Genomic DNA, 16,911 nt, shown 5'->3' with positions numbered 1-16,911 from the left:
CATCCCTTATGAGTTGGAAAAATTTCCGGGGGAGAACACAGAAAGTCTGCAGACAAACAGGTTGTGTTGCTCTGTATTGAGGCACCTCTTCAGAAATGCCACTTAATTTTTCTCCATGCTTGTCAGCGTGTGCCTGGGATTTTGCTTGTTCCTCCCCTTCCCCGAAGGGAACAACAGCATGATCCTTCTGCACGTGCTCTACCATGGAGGCAGAGCCCAGTGGTGCTCAGCCTGTTCACACCCTTCCTGGATGGCATCTTGGGGTGGATAAACATCTTCCACCCAGGAGAAACAGAGGAGGGATTGCTGGCGTCCCACCCTCAGCATGGACCACGCAGCAGGAGCGACAGTGAGCTCATCACAGCTGTAGGCTCCTGGAGCTGGGAGCCTCTTCCTCCCAGCCTCTCACAAGTCGCTAATTTCTGTGTTTGTTCCAGATATGGATAACAGGACCCTCCCTCAGCTCCCTGCTGAGGGCAGCAGGGTTTGTGAGGCGGATTGTCACAGGCTAATGTCATTACACGGCGCTGCTCGCCTGCGGCGCTGAGTCACCGGGGACAGTTTTGTGCTGTTGATCTATAATAGCCCAGCCCTAAGGCACTGCTTTCTGGGGCTGGAGTTCACAGCACAGCTCCCCACAGTCCAGAGAGGTGTGTGTGTGTGTGTGTGCATATCCATTTTATCCCGTGGTATCACTGCTTGTTAGTGGGAATTTTTAATTGCAAGGCATCGCAGTGAGTTGTTGCTCCCTCGGTATTTCCAAAGCACTCAGCAGAGCTGCTTGGACTTCTTATAAATTCAGGATGGGTCTTTTTTTTGGCTGACTACTGTAAACGACGTAAGGCTTTCAAAACTGATCAATAATCCTGGTGGTATTGGCAAAATCCAGGCCAAGGCAGCATGAATGCAAGCCAGAGATTACGTGGAGGAAGTTTTAAATACCTCTGACTCCCTTCCTTTCTGTGGACTTACTTTGTCCTCCCACTCCCCAATGCTTCTCCAGCTGAATCCATTAATATTTCTCATGCTTGTTGAGCCCTTGACAGGTGATTTAAAAGCCCCAGTTTGCGTTGGCACCTCCGCTCTTCATAACCAGAGCTGAAACACATCGCTGCTGTCCTTATGTGGATTAGCTGTGATTTATTGCTGTTGTTCCCAGGCTGAAACACAGAGGTGCTGTCTCATTCCAGGAGAGTTGTCTGTGGGAAGCCAGCCCCCCGAGGAGGACAGCTTGACAAACACCCGCGCTTGGGAACACGACATCGTTTAGGCGCCTCTTTTAACTTCTTCATTGAGGAGTCATCCTCCTCCTTGCCTCAGCAAAACCTACTTCACAGGCTTAAAAAGGGGAAGAAAACAGAGAGGCAGAGAGGGTTTGATCTGTTGCTCTGCCTTTGATAAGGAAGTTGTTGTGGTTTAGGGGTTGAAGTTTGTACGAGCAGTTTTGGCTCGGGTTCGCAAGGAGCGAGCGGTTTGATGTGTGATTCCATCTCTCCCAAAACAAGTCTTCAACCTCTTGTTTTCCTTCAGAAAATGATTGTCTCATCCCAGGCGAGGTCTGCTGGGTAATTTGTGGGTAATCGAGGGGAACAGACCTCAGAGGAAGAAGGGTTTCCAGCATCTGAACAGAATTATCTTAAATGGGAGAAAATGTGGTGTCAGAAATGACAGTGGTGCTGCTGGCTTTTCCTGGCTCAGGATAAACGACTCTGGGGGGAGAAGTGGAGGAAAACTTGCTTTTTGGGAGTGACCACAGGGCTGCCTGCCTTTCATCATGACCTGGGTGGTGTGTCCTTGGACCCAGTCCCCAGGATGAGAGAGGAGCACTTGGGCCTATGGTAATTTGCATGTGGGTTATCCATCATCCAGTTCTCTCCTTCTCTTGGGAACTCATGGCTTTTGGGGAGGGCAGTGTGGCTGTAGTCTGTGCCATCCCCACAAATCTGGGATGCTGCTGCTGCCACTCTGCAGGCACCTGCTCTGTCCCCATGGGAGATACAGCCATCCTCGCTGAGCGTTTCCCAAACCTTTGTCTGTGGCTTGAAAGGCAGGGCACATCCCTGGAGCCTTTGCTTGGAGGTGCTGGGTCTGGGGTTAAAAGTTAACAATGCTCTTTCCTTATTCCATTCTAATTCAATTTGGGAAGGCAGCAGGGAGACAGAGGGCACTTAGTCCTCTAAGTGCTATTCCCTTGGTGGGAGTTAGTGGCTTGCACTGCATGCGTGGTGTTGATTCTGTAAGCTGACCTTTACCTCCATCAGGTTCATTCTCATTTATAATACTTTAAAGAAAAAAACAACCCCAACCTCCATCCTCTTATTTATTCCTTGGGCATCGAGGACATAAATCCTTTGGCATGTTTGGATTTATAGAATTACTGTGCTTTTGCTGAGCCTGGCGTCCCACTCCAATCAAATGACACGGCTCTGCGGGCGATTGCATTTCTCCTCCCCTGCCTCCCTCCTGCCTGCTCCTGATCCACATCTCCTGTTCCCTGCAGCCTTTTCAGGCAAAGGTGGGCCCTTGGCAGCATAGGAAAGGACAGGAAGGGGAGTTGGCCAATCTTTGGGTTGCTTCTGAAGGGCAACAACCTCCAGATACCTTCTTTCCTGGTGCAGAATTGCTAAGATGCTTTCCCAGGAGGCATTTCATCAGCTGTGCTCCAGGGCTCCTCTGAAACCAGAGCGTTTCCGTGGTGGCTGGGGAGAGGGGGGAGTTAAAAATATCTTTCTTGGCTCTGCTTGGCTTCTCCTCAAGATAAATAGATGTGAAAGTCAAAAGCAAAGGATTGGCTCTCTGCAATCTCTTCCCAAGTCCCCAGGGACTTGAGCACAGGATGCTTTCGTGATGGGAAGCCACTTCCTGGTGTTTCAGAGGTCTTGGAGGATTCCTGGTGTTTCAGAGGTGTTGGAGGATGATGTTTGAGAGGCTTCTGTCCACACTGCCTGGGGCAGGTCTCAGATGTGCAGTGATCTCTGTGCCTGGAGTCGGGTGCCTTCTGTCATGGGAAGCCTCAGAGAGCACAGGGGCATCAGTGAGAAGCCAGCCTGAAACAAGAGCAGGAAAAAGTGTCTGTGGTTGTCCTCTAAATCTTGTAGCATGTTTACTCTCAGAAAGTACAGCCACATTACCAAAAATCAATAGTTCTAGCAGCGTTCCTCCCTGGGAAACACACAGCTGCTCGAACACACGGGAGGTGGTGAATCTTATAAAAGCCAAGGGAATACAAAGTGCTTTGGTACAATGGCTTTGCTGCACTTTTAGCAGTGTACAAATGGAGGGCCCTTGACCTGGGCAGTGTCTTCTGGGGCTTCCCAATCATCCTTCTGCTGTGACATGCCTGAGGCTGTGTGAGGCAAGAGGGGCTCGGGAAAGGTTTGTGTCATTAACTAATTTTTGCTTTGAAGTGTCTGTGTTTAGTGAGAAGAACAGGTTGTGGTGTGCAGCAATAGCATAAATAAAACTCTTCCTTTGATTATTTTGTGGAAAGGTTTGACTTCTAGCACTGCTGATGAGTCTGGCACATCCCAGCATTTAATTTGTTTTCTTCATAGAATCCTGGAATGGTTTGTGTTGGAAGGGGCCTTAAACTCCACCTTGTTCCATCCCTCTTGCCATGGTCAGGGACAACCTTAGACCAGAGTGCTCCAAGTCCCATCTAGCCTGGCCTTGGACACTTCCAGGGACAGGGCAGCCACAGCTTCTCTGGGCACCCTGTGCCAGGGCCTCACCACCTCACACGGAGGAGCTTCTTCCTAATATCAGAATCATGCTCCAGCAGTGGGAAGCCATTCTTCTTTGTCCCATGACTCCTTGTCCAAAGTTCCTGTCCAGCTCCCTTGGTGCCCCTTTAGGTCCTGGGGGGTCCTCTTCAAATCCTTGTACTCCTTGCTTACCAGCACACCTACCACTCCCTCTGTTAGGAATCAAGAGAGAGGTGATTTCTGTTTTTCCTGGGTGGAGAGTGCTGTGTGATGGACAGGAGTGACAGTGTGAGCAGCCACTGTGACAGGGACAGGTGTTAAGGTTTGGGGTGAGTGGGCACAGTGGCAGAGCACTGCAGGAAACCATCCTTCCTTCTGAGGTCAGCCAAAACAAAAAGAGAAAGGTGACCAACCCCTTTTTACTGCCATCTCTTATTAATGAGACGTTTTATCCTAAGTCCTCCAACGTGAACGACGCAGGCTTTTGGGAACATAATTAATCTTTCTTGTATAAATCTTTAATTGTATGAAATGGAGTTTGTGTGGCTGTCATCATTTCTCTTTTCCTCTCTTTTCCTCCTCTCCCGGTTTGAGATGCTTCCTTAGCACAGCTTCTTTTCTGCAGGCTGCTCTTTAGGGCAGTGACCCCTTGGAGCCACCACTCACAGTGTCCCTTGAGGCCAGGCTGCTGCCCTGGGGTCTTTTGCTCTGCCCCAAGATGGGCAGGGAATCACTTTCCCTATGGTTCTTTTCAGCAAACCCAGGAATTGTCCTGAAAAAAAAAAAAAAAACTAGCTGGTTTCCTCTGGAAAAAAAGGGTATTTACAAAACAGAATACTCTTGGGAGAACCAACAAAAGAGCAGTTGTGCCCAAATCAGTGCCAGGCAGAGCCAAATGCCTCTTTGGAGGAGGTGAAGTGCAGCCTTTCAGATGCTAAGTAGTTATTTGGGATTTCAGTCATTCCCTCTGTGGAGGAATTGATGCACCATTGGCTCAGGGAGGTTTAATGTGTTGGCTTTCCTTCTTGCCTTCTGTAAGGGCAGGAAGGGCTGTGGGACTGTCTCAAGCCCACGCCTGCAGGGACAGATAGAAAATTGAATAGGAGACAGATGGAATGGAGATTTTGGGGATCTCCAAGGTGGGGAGAAGTCGCTGCTCATGTTCTCAGTGACTCACAGCTCCCCGGTTAAACAGAGCTTCCAAATTAGCATCTGCACCGAGAAGCTTTTCCTGAGGCACAGCTGATGTTCCCAGGTAGAGCAATTTCCTGCTGCTTAATGGAACGGGAGGAGCACTTTACGCTTGGACACGATGCTTTTCCAGCAATAACTTCTTGTAAGAAATTCTGATGTCATTTTGTTGGTCTGCTCCGTGGATTGGATTAGCGGGCAGGGACACACCCCCGGGCGCCGGACTTGGCTTGCTTTCCTTCATTTGCACTCAAGTCTTCGCCGAACAAAGACGGATTTGTTGAACAAAGCAGGGTCAGTGCTGGGATGAGGAGCCTTGTGCCTCTAGTTAGAATTAGGACTGAGCTGTAGCTGTTAAGTCCTGCATCCTGTGGCCTGGATTGGTGCAAACCTCCTGGCCTCAAGCCTTGCTCCTGCAGAGCCTGAGAGCCACCCGGGGGTGGTGCCTCCAGAGCAGTGAGCAGCCTCCCCACTCTCCCTCAGTGACACAGGCAGCAAAACAGGGGAGGCTTGAGCAGCTGCTGCTGTAGATAAAAAGAGTTCAAGTGCAGTCTTTAGTGGGAAAAATAACGTAAAGAACACTTTGATTTAAAGGCAAAACCAATCTGTGAGTAGAGGCTTTTGACAGAGCCATGGGCCAGCTGCAGGCTCCATTTCTCTGGTGCCCTTCAAGTGGTTTTTTTCTTCTTTCTTTCAGCTCTTTGAGAATTTCCACTTCGGGGAGGTGCAGCTGGACTCAGTGCTTCTCTCCCAGAGGTTCTCCTCGGATGCCTCTGGATACTATGCAACATCTGGGCAGCTGTGCTTCTATTGAGCGGGTCTGCTGTGTGCATGATCCCTCACTGAAAGGTTTTATGGGACATGAATCTTCAATGGGAACCTGGGAACTCCAAGCTGGGATGCCTCATGACTCCTCCAAAGCATGGGAACCATGGCATTTCCCTGCAGTTTTTCCCACTGCCCTCTCCTTGGGGGTTGTCGGGGTCCTTCCTCCTCCTTTCCTCAAAATGTCACAAAGTTGCTTCTTTGGTGCCCGTGGATTGCTGGTTTTCCAAGAAAACAGCTAGAACTGGGGCTTTTGGGTGTTTAAACGTGGCTTTTTTTTCAGAAGAAGGAAGTTTGTTCTTAAAATAAGTATTTAAAATCCAGGAGAGCTTCCCCAGAGCACGATTTAACGATATTGAGGTCAGGCATTGCTTGGATCTCCAGCAGCGTGCCTGTGTGATGTAGATCTCCAAATAAATTAATTCCCTTCAAAAGCAAAGTGTTTATCTCCTGTTGCATTGATAGTTTCTGTAATTAAACTTCCAGCACAGCAACATAACTATGATAATAAGGCATTGATGGTTAGAGCTCTTTCCAGTGACCATTGAGGAGCATGTCAAAAAACATATGCCTTGTGGGTGGTTTCTCCATTAAAAGCAGCACCAAGCTCTTTGATTCCATTGTGAATCCTTCAGAGATCTCAAGACAACGCTGCTTTTTCCTGTAAATCTTCACATTTGGTAAAAATAGCGACACAGGATTTCAACTTGCCCTAGGATGAACGCTTTGAAAAATGGAAGGTGCTGGTGCTTGGGTGTTTTGTAACAAAACAAGTGCTGCTGCCCATTCCTAGTTGCTTCCAGGGATATGGAATCATGCTGTGGAAGAGGTGGGGAGTGTCTCAGCCAGGGATAGGGGTGCTCCAGCAGAACCCACATGTCCTGGTGATCATGTCTAAGAGATCTTCACCCTATATCCTCCCTGCAGAGTGAGCTGTTTGGCCATGCACAAACAGCAGTGGGAGTCGTTCAGGAACTGGGATTGCTTTTCTTTTTCCTCCCAAATGTGCTGTTGTTTGTGTTTCCCAGACCAAACTGCCTGTCTGCTTTTAAGCCTGCCTGTTAGGCAATCAAATCATCTTGGGTGCCCTTGCTTGTACGCAGCCACAGCCTGGGCTGTTTGTGTCCTTTTCCTTGGCTCCGGAATGCCTTTGTGCTCTCTGAAAGCCGCCTTCCAAACGGCTCCCTCAGGCAGCAGAGCACCAGCACACACTCACAGGGAGGTGCTGAGAGCACTTAACACCAGTTGCTGTCATCCTCCCGCCAGCCTGAAGAGGTACTTGGCAAATCTCTTCGGAACAGACCCGGGAGCTGCTCACGCCGCCACCAGGAAAGGGGAGATGCACCTTGGGAAGCTTCTGCCTGATGAGTTTTTAACGGCTCTCACCAAACAAATTTTTGACAATTGGAGCATACTCCTCCTCTTCCCACTTGTGTCAACATGTTTTAGTGACAATTCTTTTGGAAGTTGGTTGAATTTCACTGGTAAGCAGCTTATCCCACTGCTCTAGCCTGGCACAGCAAAATTCATTTCACACCTCCTTCCCCAGGCAGAATTAAGGATTCTGATCTTTTCCTTGTCGTCGCTGGGGTTTGCTGGCAGTTATCCTTCCCATCCTGAGTATCCTGGCAGAAAGAAGAGAAGCTGGATGTGTGCTGTGGCATCCCCAGCTGAAGCTGTGAGGGAGCCCACTTGTTGCCTGCCCTGATTTCCCCCGCTGAGAAGAGGGGAAAATCCAAAAGCAAAATCTTGGGATAGGAGTGGGAGTCTTCCCTGGAGTCCTAAAATGCTGTGCTGGGATGGCTGAGGAGTGGGGACTGCAGTGTAAGCATCACAGGGAGAGGGGTTGGAGGATGGGAGATGCAGGGATAGAGGCTGCAGGATGAGGCTGTGGGATTGGGGTGCAGTAGGGGCTGGGAATGCAGGATGGGGAATACAGGTTGGAGATGTGGAAGGAATGGGGGTTGCACAATGGATACGTGGTAAAAATGAGGGGTGTGGGATGTGGGATGACTGGTGCTGGGTGGGGATGTGGCAGGGGATGTACGATGGGGGATGTGAGATGGGGACCTAACAGGGACCAGGGATGCTGGATGAAGGATGTAGGATGGGGGATGCAGGACAGAGATGTGGGATGTGGGATGAGAACATGGCAGGGACCAAGGGATGCAGGACTTTGGATGTGGGATGGAGACTGGGCAGAATGGGGGCTGCAGGATGGGGACACGGTATGGACCAGGGATGAGGGGTGCAGGATAGGGGTGTGGCAGGCGATGCAAGATGCGGGATGTGGAATAGGGGTGTGTCAGGGGATGCAGAATGGGGAACGCGGGATGGGGACGCGGTAGGGACCGGTAGTGCAGGACGAGAACTTCAGGATGGGGATGTGGCAGGGATGCGGGATGAGGGACGCGGGACGGGGGTGCAGGACGGGGACAGAAGGGTGCCGTGCCGTGCCGTGCCGAGCCGTGCCGAGCCGTGCCGGGCTCCCCCGCCCCGGTGCCGGCGCGCAGGTGCGGCGGGCGCGGCGGAGGCCCCGCCCCCGCCCTCCCGCCGGTGCCGCCCGGTGCCGCCCCGCGGCCGCACTCGCCGGCGGCGCCTCCCCGTGCGCACCGCACCGCTCCGCACCGCGCCCGCTCCCCCCGGCGCTGCGGCAGCATGCGGGGCTGCGGCGGGCGCCGCGCCCTGCTGGCCCTGCTGGCCCTGCTCCTGCCCGCCGCCGCCGCCGGCCCCGGGCCCGCCGCCGGCCCCGCCACCGGCCCCGGGCCCGCCGCGGCGGGGGAGAGCCCCGGCAATTTCATGGAGGACGAGCAGTGGCTCTCGTCCATCTCCCAGTACGGCGGCAGGATCAAGCACTGGAACCGCTTCCGAGACGTGAGTCCGCGCCGGCAGCGGGGCGGGAGGGACGGGACGCGCTGCCGGGCACCGAGAGCCCCCTCCCCGCGCTCCCCGCGCTCCCCGCGCTCCCCGCGCTCCCCGCCCCGCCGCTGCGGCTGCCGCAGCGCGACCCTCCCCGGCCCCGGCCCCATCCCGGGGATGCTCGGCGGTGCCCGCATCCCGCCGCGGCCGTGGGCGGCTGCCGGCCCCGGTACCCGGGGGATGCTCACCGGCAGCTCCGCCGCCTCCCTGCCCGACGCCAAAGCTGCGCGGCTTATGCCAGTGCTTCCATGGCCAGGGCTTAACGCCAAAGCGACCCTCTCCGGTGACCGCGGGTGCTGTCCCCTGCACCCTCTGCCGTGCCCCCACATGGGGGCCCGCTGCGGGGGCTGCGCCGTGGCCCGAAACCCTCGGTGACAGCGCAGCCCGAGCAGGGCAGGAGCATCCCGCTCCCCCGGAGCCCCGCGCGGTGCCGCAGCCGGAGCCGGCGCTGCCTCCGCGGGGTGGTGACCCCTGGGGATGGGGGGACGCGAGGCGGGGAGGATGAGGATGCAGGCACTGCACACCTGGCACACCGAGCTCAGGATCCTGTCACCCCTCGGTGATACGCAGCCTCGATGGCATTTAGCTCCAGCCCTTAATTTTACGGAGCGGTCGGGGTTTTTTCTGGGCTCGTTTTACACCTTCAGGGTGGGGGACATGGTGCTGCAGCCCCATCCTAGGGAGACCCAGGACACCTGCAGCAGCCGGGCGGGGAGGGGGCACACCCCGAGCCTCCCCCCCACCCCGAGCCACCCCTCGGGTCTTTGTTCAGATGCACACTCGGGTTCACCTTGGCAGCGAGGATGGGATGGATGGATGGATGGATGGATGGATGGATGGATGGATGGATGGATGGATGGCAGGAAGGGAGATGTGCCCACTGCAGGGCAGGGAGGGGGGCACCACCGCCGAAATAAACCAGTTAGGGAGGCAGAGCACAGCTGAGGGTGCAAGGTGTGAATTCCTCCCCTGGAGACCCCTGCCCGCATTACCCCTTCTGGCCAACACCAGCACTGGGGACCTCGGATGGCTGCGGGTGCTCGAGGGGACGTGCCCCCATGGCACCGAGCATCCCCGGGGGGGTTCAGGGCCGAGCCATCCCCATCCCCGGGCGCTGGCAGCACACGTGGGGCCCACCCTGCATTGGCACGGCTGCCGCGCTGGGGAGACTGCAGCCCTGCTGGCGGCGAGCTTGGATTAATAAGCAAATCCATGGATTTGTGGGGTTTTCGGCTGAGCAGCGCCGGTGGGGGGGTGCACGGGGAGGAGGCCGGCGGCCGCAGGGAGCTGCCGGGCGCCGCAGTGTTACCAATCACGGCACGGGAACGCTATCGATTGCGGTGCAAACACCGCCGTGCTGGAGCGAGGCATCCCCTCCAGAGCTGCCCCCCGTGCCGCTGCTTCCAGCTGCCGTCCCAAACCCTGCCCACCCTCCCCGGGGCGGCTGGGATGCTCCTGCCGTATGGCAAAGCCCACCCTGGAGCATCCCGTGGGGCTGGGAGTGCTTGAGTCCCTGCTACTCGCCCACACCCCCGGGATGCTTTCGGGGTCCTGTGGGAGCAGTTCTGCCTCCCCAGGCAGCGACATCCATCTTGGCCCACTCCTTCTGGGCTCACGATGGAAGAATCAGGGTGGCAGCACCACGGGGATTCCCTGAGGTCCTCACTGGGCTCCCGAGGGGCTTCCTCCACCCGATGCCGTTTCCATCCCTATTCCCCGACTTTCCCAGCTGCCTGGTGGGGGAAGGCTTTTAAAGGCTCTCCAGGATTACAGGTCTAGAGCCAGAGATGGGAGTGCACGTTGGTGCTCGGTGCCAGCGATATCCAGGGCTGGTGCCGAGAGCTTTGGGCACTGAAAGGTTGGGGTTCCCTCTGGCACGGAGTGCCTGTCCCCGTGGGTTGGGGCCGAGAGCAGGGCTTGGGGCTGTCCCAGAGCTGACCGTGGGCACACTCCCTCTCTCTCTCTCTCTCTCTTTCTTTCTCTTTCTTCTCGGTGCCGGCTGGGCCATCTCGCTGCCGTGCTGCCAGGAGGTGGAGGTGAGCCTCGAGGGGCTGCCGAGGGGGTGACACCCCGCGTGTGGGGGGAGGCTGCTCCCTGCTCCCCGTCCCTGCTCCCTGCCCTCCCAGGGGGTGTGTGCAGCGGGAGCCCCTCCGGGCCGCACGCCCGGCCCGGTGTCACCTTTCCTGCCACCTGCACTCAGGCAGGCTCTCCCCAATTCGCAGGATGACTACATCAAGAGCTGGGAGGACAACCAGCCCGGGGATGAAGGTACCGCTGAGATGGGGTACAGAGGGCTCGGTGCCAGTCAGTATTAGGGGGGGATGTGTGTCGCACTCTCCGCTTGCAATCCCGGGCTTTTCCCTTCCGGCTGGGACCTGTGGTGGGGTCGGTGCGGACCGGGAAGCAGCAGCTGGTGCCGAGCCGGCTGCCCAGCTGCATCCTGAATGGCGCTTTGTGCCGGGCCGGCTGCTGGCCAGCGCTGCCGGGGCTCCCCTGGGGCGTCCCCGCCTTCCCCAGCCCCTCTCTGCCCCCCCAGCCCTGGACACCACCAAGGACCCCTGCCAGAAGGTGAAGTGCAGCCGGCACAAGGTGTGCGTGGCGCAGGGCTACCAGCGCGCCATGTGCATCAGCCGCAAGAAGCTGGAGCACAGGTAGGAGCGCGGGGGGCCGGCAGGAGGAAGGGGGGCCCGAGGCGGGGGCTCAGCACCCTCTCCCCCCGTGCAGGATCAAACCGCTGGGCCCCAAGGCGCACGGGGGCTGCAAGCCCTGCCACGCCGCCCCGGTGGCCGCCGTCTGCGGCTCCGACGGCCACACCTACAGCTCGGCGGTAAGGACAGCGGCACGGCCCGCGGGGACGGGGCTCTGTGCCCCGTGTCCCCCCGCCGACGTCCCGCTGCCGCCCCGCAGTGCAAGCTGGAGCAGCAGGCGTGCCTGGCCAGCAAGCAGCTGACGGTGCGGTGCGAGGGGCAGTGCCCCTGCCCGACCCCGCACAGCCCTGCCGGCGACAGCAAACAAGGTGAGCGCGGTGCTGGGCACCGGGGCACCGTCCCCGAGCTCTGCCCGGCCTGACGCTGCCCCGCTGGACCCCGCAGAACTGTGCACCGGGCAGGATCTGGCCGACCTGGGTGACCGCCTGCGCGACTGGTTCCAGCTGCTGCGTGAGAACGCCAAGCAGAACGGCTCGGGCGGGCTCCCCGCCAGCCCCACCACCGGTACGTGGCCCCAGCACGCAGGGAGGGGACGTGGGGCGCTGTCCCTGCGGGGGCCGGGAGCCACGGGCTTCATCCCACCCCGCAGCGCTGGAGAGGAGCGTGGCGGCCACCTGCAAAGAGGCGGTGGGGTGGATGTTCGCCCGGCTGGACACGAGCGGGGATCTCTTCCTGGAGGCGGCCGAGCTGGCCGCCATCAACCTGGACAAGTACGAGGTGTGCATCCGCGCCTTCTTCAACTCCTGCGACACCTCCAAGGACGGCCGCGTCTCCGCTGCCGAGTGGTGCTTCTGCTTCTGGAGGGAAAGTGCGTCAGGGCGGGGCGGAGCTGCGGGGACACGGCGGGGTCAGGGGGATGCGCCCCGCGGGGCTGGGGGCTCCGTGTGCTGAGGGATTCATGCCGTGGATTGGGGAAGCCGTGCTGTGGGATTGGGGTTGTACATCACGGGGTTATGGGGGATCCGTGCTGTGGGACCTGGCGGTGGGGGATGCACATCGTGGGGTCATAAGCAACCCGTGCTGTGTGTGTGGGAGGGATGAACATCATGGGGCAATCCTTGCTGTGGGTTTGGGGTGTTTGTGTGATGTTTGCCTTTAGGGGGAGAGGTACACAAGTTTGGGGGGGCTGGAAACCATGGATTTGCGCTGTGGGTCATGGGGAAGCACATCTTGGGTTTAGGGGGATGTGCACAGCATGGGGCCAGGGGGATGGATACACATTATGGGGCTGGGGGGATGCACTCCGTGGGCCAGGGTGGGTGTACACTGTGGGGTCTGCAGGGATGTACTCCATGGTGCTGGGGGGTTGGACTCTGGAGTTCTGGGGGATGCAAACCACAGGGATGGGGTGCACAAGGTGTGGGGGTGAGGGGCTGCCCCCCACGCCCACCCTAAGAGCAGCATGTGGCGTTGCTGCAGAGCCGCCCTGTCTCAGGGAGCTGGAGAAGATTCAGATCCAAGAAGCAACCAAAAAAAAGCTGGGTGAGTGAGATGCCCCAGGGCCCTTTCCCGCAGCAGTGCCCCGCGCAGCCGGGCCGGGATGAGGATGGGGAGCTCCCTGGGGGGCTTTTTTGGCACTGCACGTGTTCTTGGGGGGTGGGGGGCCATCGCTTCCCTGCAGGCACCTTCATCCCCAGCTGCGATGAGGATGGCTACTACCGGCGGGCACAGTGCGAGCCGGGCGGCGGCGAGTGCTGGTGCGTGGACCAGCACGGGGCCGAGCTGACGGGCACCCGCGGCCACGGCAGCCCCGACTGCGGTGAGAGCTGCGGGGAGAGCCCGCCCGGGGACGGGGCTGCGGCCGCGGCACCGCCCCTGAACCTCTGCCCCTCGCCTTTCCTAGACGAAGCGACGGGGTTTTCGGGCGACTTCGGCAGCAGCGTGGGCTGGGAGGACGAGGAGGAGAAGGAGCCGGAGGAGGCGGGCGAGGAAGGCGAGGAAGAGGAGGGCGAAGCGGGAGAGGGCGACGACGGCGGCTACATCTGGTAGAGGAGCAGGAGAGCCCGGTGGGCGGCACGGCCGGGAGGCAGCCCCCCAGCCGGGGGTCCCCGTGAGCCCCCCGCTGCCGGTGTGGCATGGGGTGGGTGCTCCGCCCCTCCGGCCCCGTGTGGGACGGGGCAAGGGGGCGCTCGCCCGGGTCGGGGGCGAGCGGGGGCGGGGGGGCCGCTCTAGTGCGAATTTGAGCTTTTTTTTTTTTTTTTTTTTTTTTTTTGGGTAGAGCCTTGTAGGCCTAGTGTGCTGCTGCGTGGTCTTCAACCGGGCAAATGGCGCTAATAAAAGTGGGAAAAAAAGGAAAAAAAAAAAAAAAAAACAAAACCAAAACCAACAAACCCCCTTACAGATAAGCTGCCCCTCCCCTTCCTCCCCGCATCCCTTCTCATGTTGTGCTTGCGTGGCTGCCCCGGCCCCCGGCGTTGTGTAGCGGCTGTGAAATAAATACCCCGTGCTGTGTCAAACACTCGCCCGCCCGTTCCTCCCCCAGCGCCCCCCGTGCCCCCCAGCCCTGCAGGGGTGTCCTGGGGAGGGGGTGGTGCTGTGCCCTCCAGTAAGTGGGCACTGCTGGGCTGGGGAGTGGGCTGGGATAGGAGTCAGTGCCCTGGGTTTGGTTCCTGCACTCCGCTGCCATCAACCTGGAGCTCCCTAGGGGTATGTCCCCTCCCCAGCTCCTGACCCTCTCCAGAGCCCCAAACCCTTTCCACGGGGTCCAGAGCCATAGAAGGACTCAGAACAGCACTCCCTCTCCATGCTTTACCCCAACCCCAAACAAAACCCCAATCCAATCCTATTCATGACCCAGAGTATCCCCTACAGGACCAACCTGCCACCCCACAACCCTCCCCACAGCCACTCAGCACCACGGGACACCAGGGCCTCAACTCACAGCATTTATGGCCCCAGGGAGAAAATAAAACGATAACACAGACCCCAAACCTCCCCAATCTGGGGCTGTCAGCAGCTTTCAAAGGCATTGTGCCATATCCCCTGCCCCAGGCTGCCCATGCTCCACCGCCTCTGCGGAGTCCAGGTGCTCGGGGCCGAGAGGAGACGTGGCAGCCCCATCCCTGGCACCTCGGTCCGTGGCACCTCTGTCCCTGGCACAAGCCCCCCGGGAGGGGGCTCAGAGCTTGCTGGGGGGCCCTGGCCGCTGCTGGAGCTGCCAGGTGGCCCGCACCCCCTCACCCACCCGGTTGAGCCCGGCGAAGGCGTCGGGATCGCCGGTGCGGCGGTAGCGAGCCACGAGGGGCTGCAGGACGCTGATGGGGATGCAGAAGTTGAGGTGCGGGTAGGTGGCCCCCGCACCGGTGTCCCGCGTGTTGCTGGTCACGATTCCTGGCGGGGAGACAGCGATCTGTCACTGGGTCCGGCCGGGGGACACCCATGGGACCCTCCCACCCACCCCCGGCTTACCCAGGAGGCATCCGCTGCGGGAGGAGACGAGCGGGCCGCCGCTGGAGCCGCCGTGGACGGCACAGGTGGTTTGCAGCATGACGGGGCGCCCGGCCACCGCCACCACGGCCGAGAGCACCCCGGCTGTCACCGAGGGGCCGCACGCCCGCCCCAGCGCCCCGAAGCCCACCACGCTCACCTCCTCTCCTGGGACGGGAGAGGCAGGAGGTGGTGAAGGGGGCGCGGCAGTCCCTACCCCACAGCCCGCGTCCTCCCATCGCTTACCTGGGAGGAAGGTGTCAGCCAGGCACGGCGGGACGAAGCCTGGCACGCTCTCCTCCAGCTCCACCACGGCCACGTCGAAGGGGGACGACTCCTCGGTGGAGAACACCACACGTCCCCTGAGCGCGGCGGCATCCCTGAGGACAAGGTTAAAGAGATGTCATGGCGGGGGACACGCAGGGTGCGGGGTTAGGGCGAGCCGCACTCACTGGCCGGGGCCGGCCGCCGGCGTCACATGGAGCGGGGTTCTGGCCTCCACGACGTGCCGGCAGGTGAGGAGCATCCTCGGTGCCAGCAGCACCCCGGAGCCCCAGGTGGCCCCGCACTCCACCAGCGCCGTCCAGCCCAGCGGGTCCTGCCCGCCGCTCGCCGGCACCGCGGCCACCCAGGCCGGCACCGGCGGCACCGCGATCCCGGCTTCGCCCAGCACACCGGCGCTGCTGCGCAGGATGGCGGCGAGCGAGCAGAGCAGCGTGAGCCCGACCCACTCGGCGCCCTTCCAGCAGAGGGAGGCGGCGATCACGGCAACCACGCGCGGCCCCTGGGGCGAGGGCACGAAGGCGGCGCCGCCCTCGGTGCCGGGCAGGCAGCGGGCGTCGGTGAGCACCAGGGCGTTCTCCTCGCCCGCCAGGTTGCTGACCACGCCGCGGCTCAGCGTGTTGAGGAAGAGCTCGGGGCACAGGTCTCCGAACGGGGAGCCGCAGGCCAGCAGCGCCTGCCCCTTGCGCAGGCAGCCGGCGCTGGCCCGCGCCGCCCAGCCGCCCTCGGCCGCGTCCAGCCCGGGCACCCGCAGCCAGGCGAACCAGGGCAGCGCCCGCGGCTCCGTGCCCGCCTCGCCCTCGGCCCCGAACCGCCAGCGCTCCGCCCGCCCGAGCCCGCGCTCCAGCGCCCGCCGGAACGCGGCGCACGGCACCAGCGCCAGCAGCCGCGCCTCCAGCTCCCGCAGCGCGCCCGCCTCGCCGCCCAGCACCACGCTGAGCCGCGGGCACGGCCGCAGCGCGCCGGGCGGCAGCGCGCCGGGCCGCGCCCAGGCGGCGGGGCCGGCGCGCAGGAACGGCGAGAAGACGGCGGCGTGGCACAGCACCAGCGCGGGGCGGCGGCTCAGCACCAGCCCGCTGCAGCCGCCATGGCCGCCGCCGTCCGCGCCCCGCACCCGCACCGCGCAGCACGGCGGGGCCGCCGCCATCATCGCCGCCGCGCCCCGCCCCGCCCCGCGCTCCCATTGGCTGCGGCCCCGCCCCGCGCGCTCCCCATTGGCTGCGGCGCGGCGCGCACGTGGCGGGCACGCCCCCCGCGGGGCCCTCACGGGCGGCGCGCGGCCCCCGGCCCGGAGCGGCTCCTCCGGCCCCGCTGCCCCCGGACAGCAGGGATGCCCGGTTCGGAGCCCTCCCTCCATCCCGCTTCCCCCGGACAGCAGGGATGCCTGGTTCGGAGCCCTCCCTCCATCCCGCTTCTCCCGGACAGCAGGGATGCCTGGTTCGGAGCCTTCCCTCCATCCCGCTTCCCCCGGACAGCAGGGATGCCTGGTTCGGAGCCCTCCCTCCATCCCGCTTCTCCCGGACAGCAGGGATGCCTGGTTCGGAGCCTTCCCTCCATCCCGCTTCCCCCGGACAGCAGGGATGCCTGGTTCGGAGCCCTCCCTCCATCCCGCTTCCCCCGGACAGCAGGGATGCCCGGTTCGGAGCCTTCCCTCCATCCCGCTTCCCCCGGACAGCAGGCATGCCTGGTTCGGAGCCTTCCCTCGATCCCCGCTTCCCTGGGAGAATCAGGACCGCAGCAGTCCCGCTTCCCCTCGGGACATCGGCCCAGGCCCGGACACCCCACGGCCACGCTCGCTTCCCTCCTCACCCGCAGCACAAACGAGTACCAAACCTGTATTTCCAACAGAGACTGGT

The 16,911-nt window shown here is 60.5% G+C and overlaps 4 protein-coding genes across 7 annotated transcripts in view; 2 read left to right on the top strand and 2 right to left on the bottom strand.

Moving 5' to 3' along the window:
* The window catches only part of ASCC1 (activating signal cointegrator 1 complex subunit 1), a 35,097-nt gene extending 28,938 nt beyond the window's left edge, over positions 1-6,159 (top strand). Inside the window, exon 10 of the mRNA XM_056495604.1 lies at positions 5,593-6,159. Within this exon, the coding sequence (XP_056351579.1) occupies positions 5,593-5,709 (117 nt within the window). The 3' untranslated portion in view covers positions 5,710-6,159. The remainder of the gene's footprint in view (positions 1-5,592) is intronic.
* DDIT4 (DNA damage inducible transcript 4) overlaps positions 1-8,738 on the bottom strand; it is a 49,764-nt gene extending 41,026 nt beyond the window's left edge. Inside the window, exon 1 of the mRNA XM_056495608.1 lies at positions 8,734-8,738. The gene's annotated coding sequence lies outside the window, so the exon portion shown is untranslated. The remainder of the gene's footprint in view (positions 1-8,733) is intronic.
* On the top strand, positions 8,315-13,615 carry SPOCK2 (SPARC (osteonectin), cwcv and kazal like domains proteoglycan 2). Of its 4 annotated transcripts, none has more exons than XM_056495603.1 (11): positions 8,315-8,594; positions 10,667-10,675; positions 10,862-10,907; positions 11,176-11,290; positions 11,364-11,466; positions 11,547-11,655; positions 11,732-11,851; positions 11,937-12,155; positions 12,767-12,829; positions 12,969-13,106; positions 13,191-13,615. In XM_056495603.1, the coding sequence occupies exons 1-11, from the start codon at positions 8,379-8,381 to the stop codon at positions 13,334-13,336; spliced, it is 1,284 nt and encodes a 427-aa protein (XP_056351578.1). In that variant the 5' UTR covers positions 8,315-8,378; the 3' UTR covers positions 13,337-13,615. The 4 variants fall into 4 exon arrangements, with proteins under 4 accessions (XP_056351578.1, XP_056351577.1, XP_056351575.1 ...); XM_056495602.1 differs by lacking the exon at positions 8,315-8,594 and having other exon boundaries at positions 10,410-10,675; positions 13,191-13,332; positions 13,566-13,615; XM_056495600.1 differs by lacking the exon at positions 8,315-8,594 and having other exon boundaries at positions 10,410-10,675; positions 13,191-13,353; positions 13,566-13,615.
* A 604-nt stretch (positions 13,616-14,219) lies between these two features.
* TYSND1 (trypsin like peroxisomal matrix peptidase 1) lies at positions 14,220-16,208 on the bottom strand. Its single transcript, XM_056495595.1, has 4 exons — positions 15,226-16,208; positions 15,020-15,153; positions 14,756-14,941; positions 14,220-14,677 (listed from the first exon to the last, which is right to left on the bottom strand). The coding sequence occupies exons 1-4, from the start codon at positions 16,203-16,205 to the stop codon at positions 14,466-14,468; spliced, it is 1,512 nt and encodes a 503-aa protein (XP_056351570.1). The 5' UTR covers positions 16,206-16,208; the 3' UTR covers positions 14,220-14,465.
* Positions 16,209-16,911: the final 703 nt, after the last annotated feature.

Source organism: Oenanthe melanoleuca, chromosome 6, assembly GCF_029582105.1.
Source record: "Oenanthe melanoleuca isolate GR-GAL-2019-014 chromosome 6, OMel1.0, whole genome shotgun sequence".
NCBI classification, from domain to species: domain Eukaryota; kingdom Metazoa; phylum Chordata; class Aves; order Passeriformes; family Muscicapidae; genus Oenanthe; species Oenanthe melanoleuca.
This window is presented reverse-complemented; position numbering and strand designations above follow the sequence as displayed.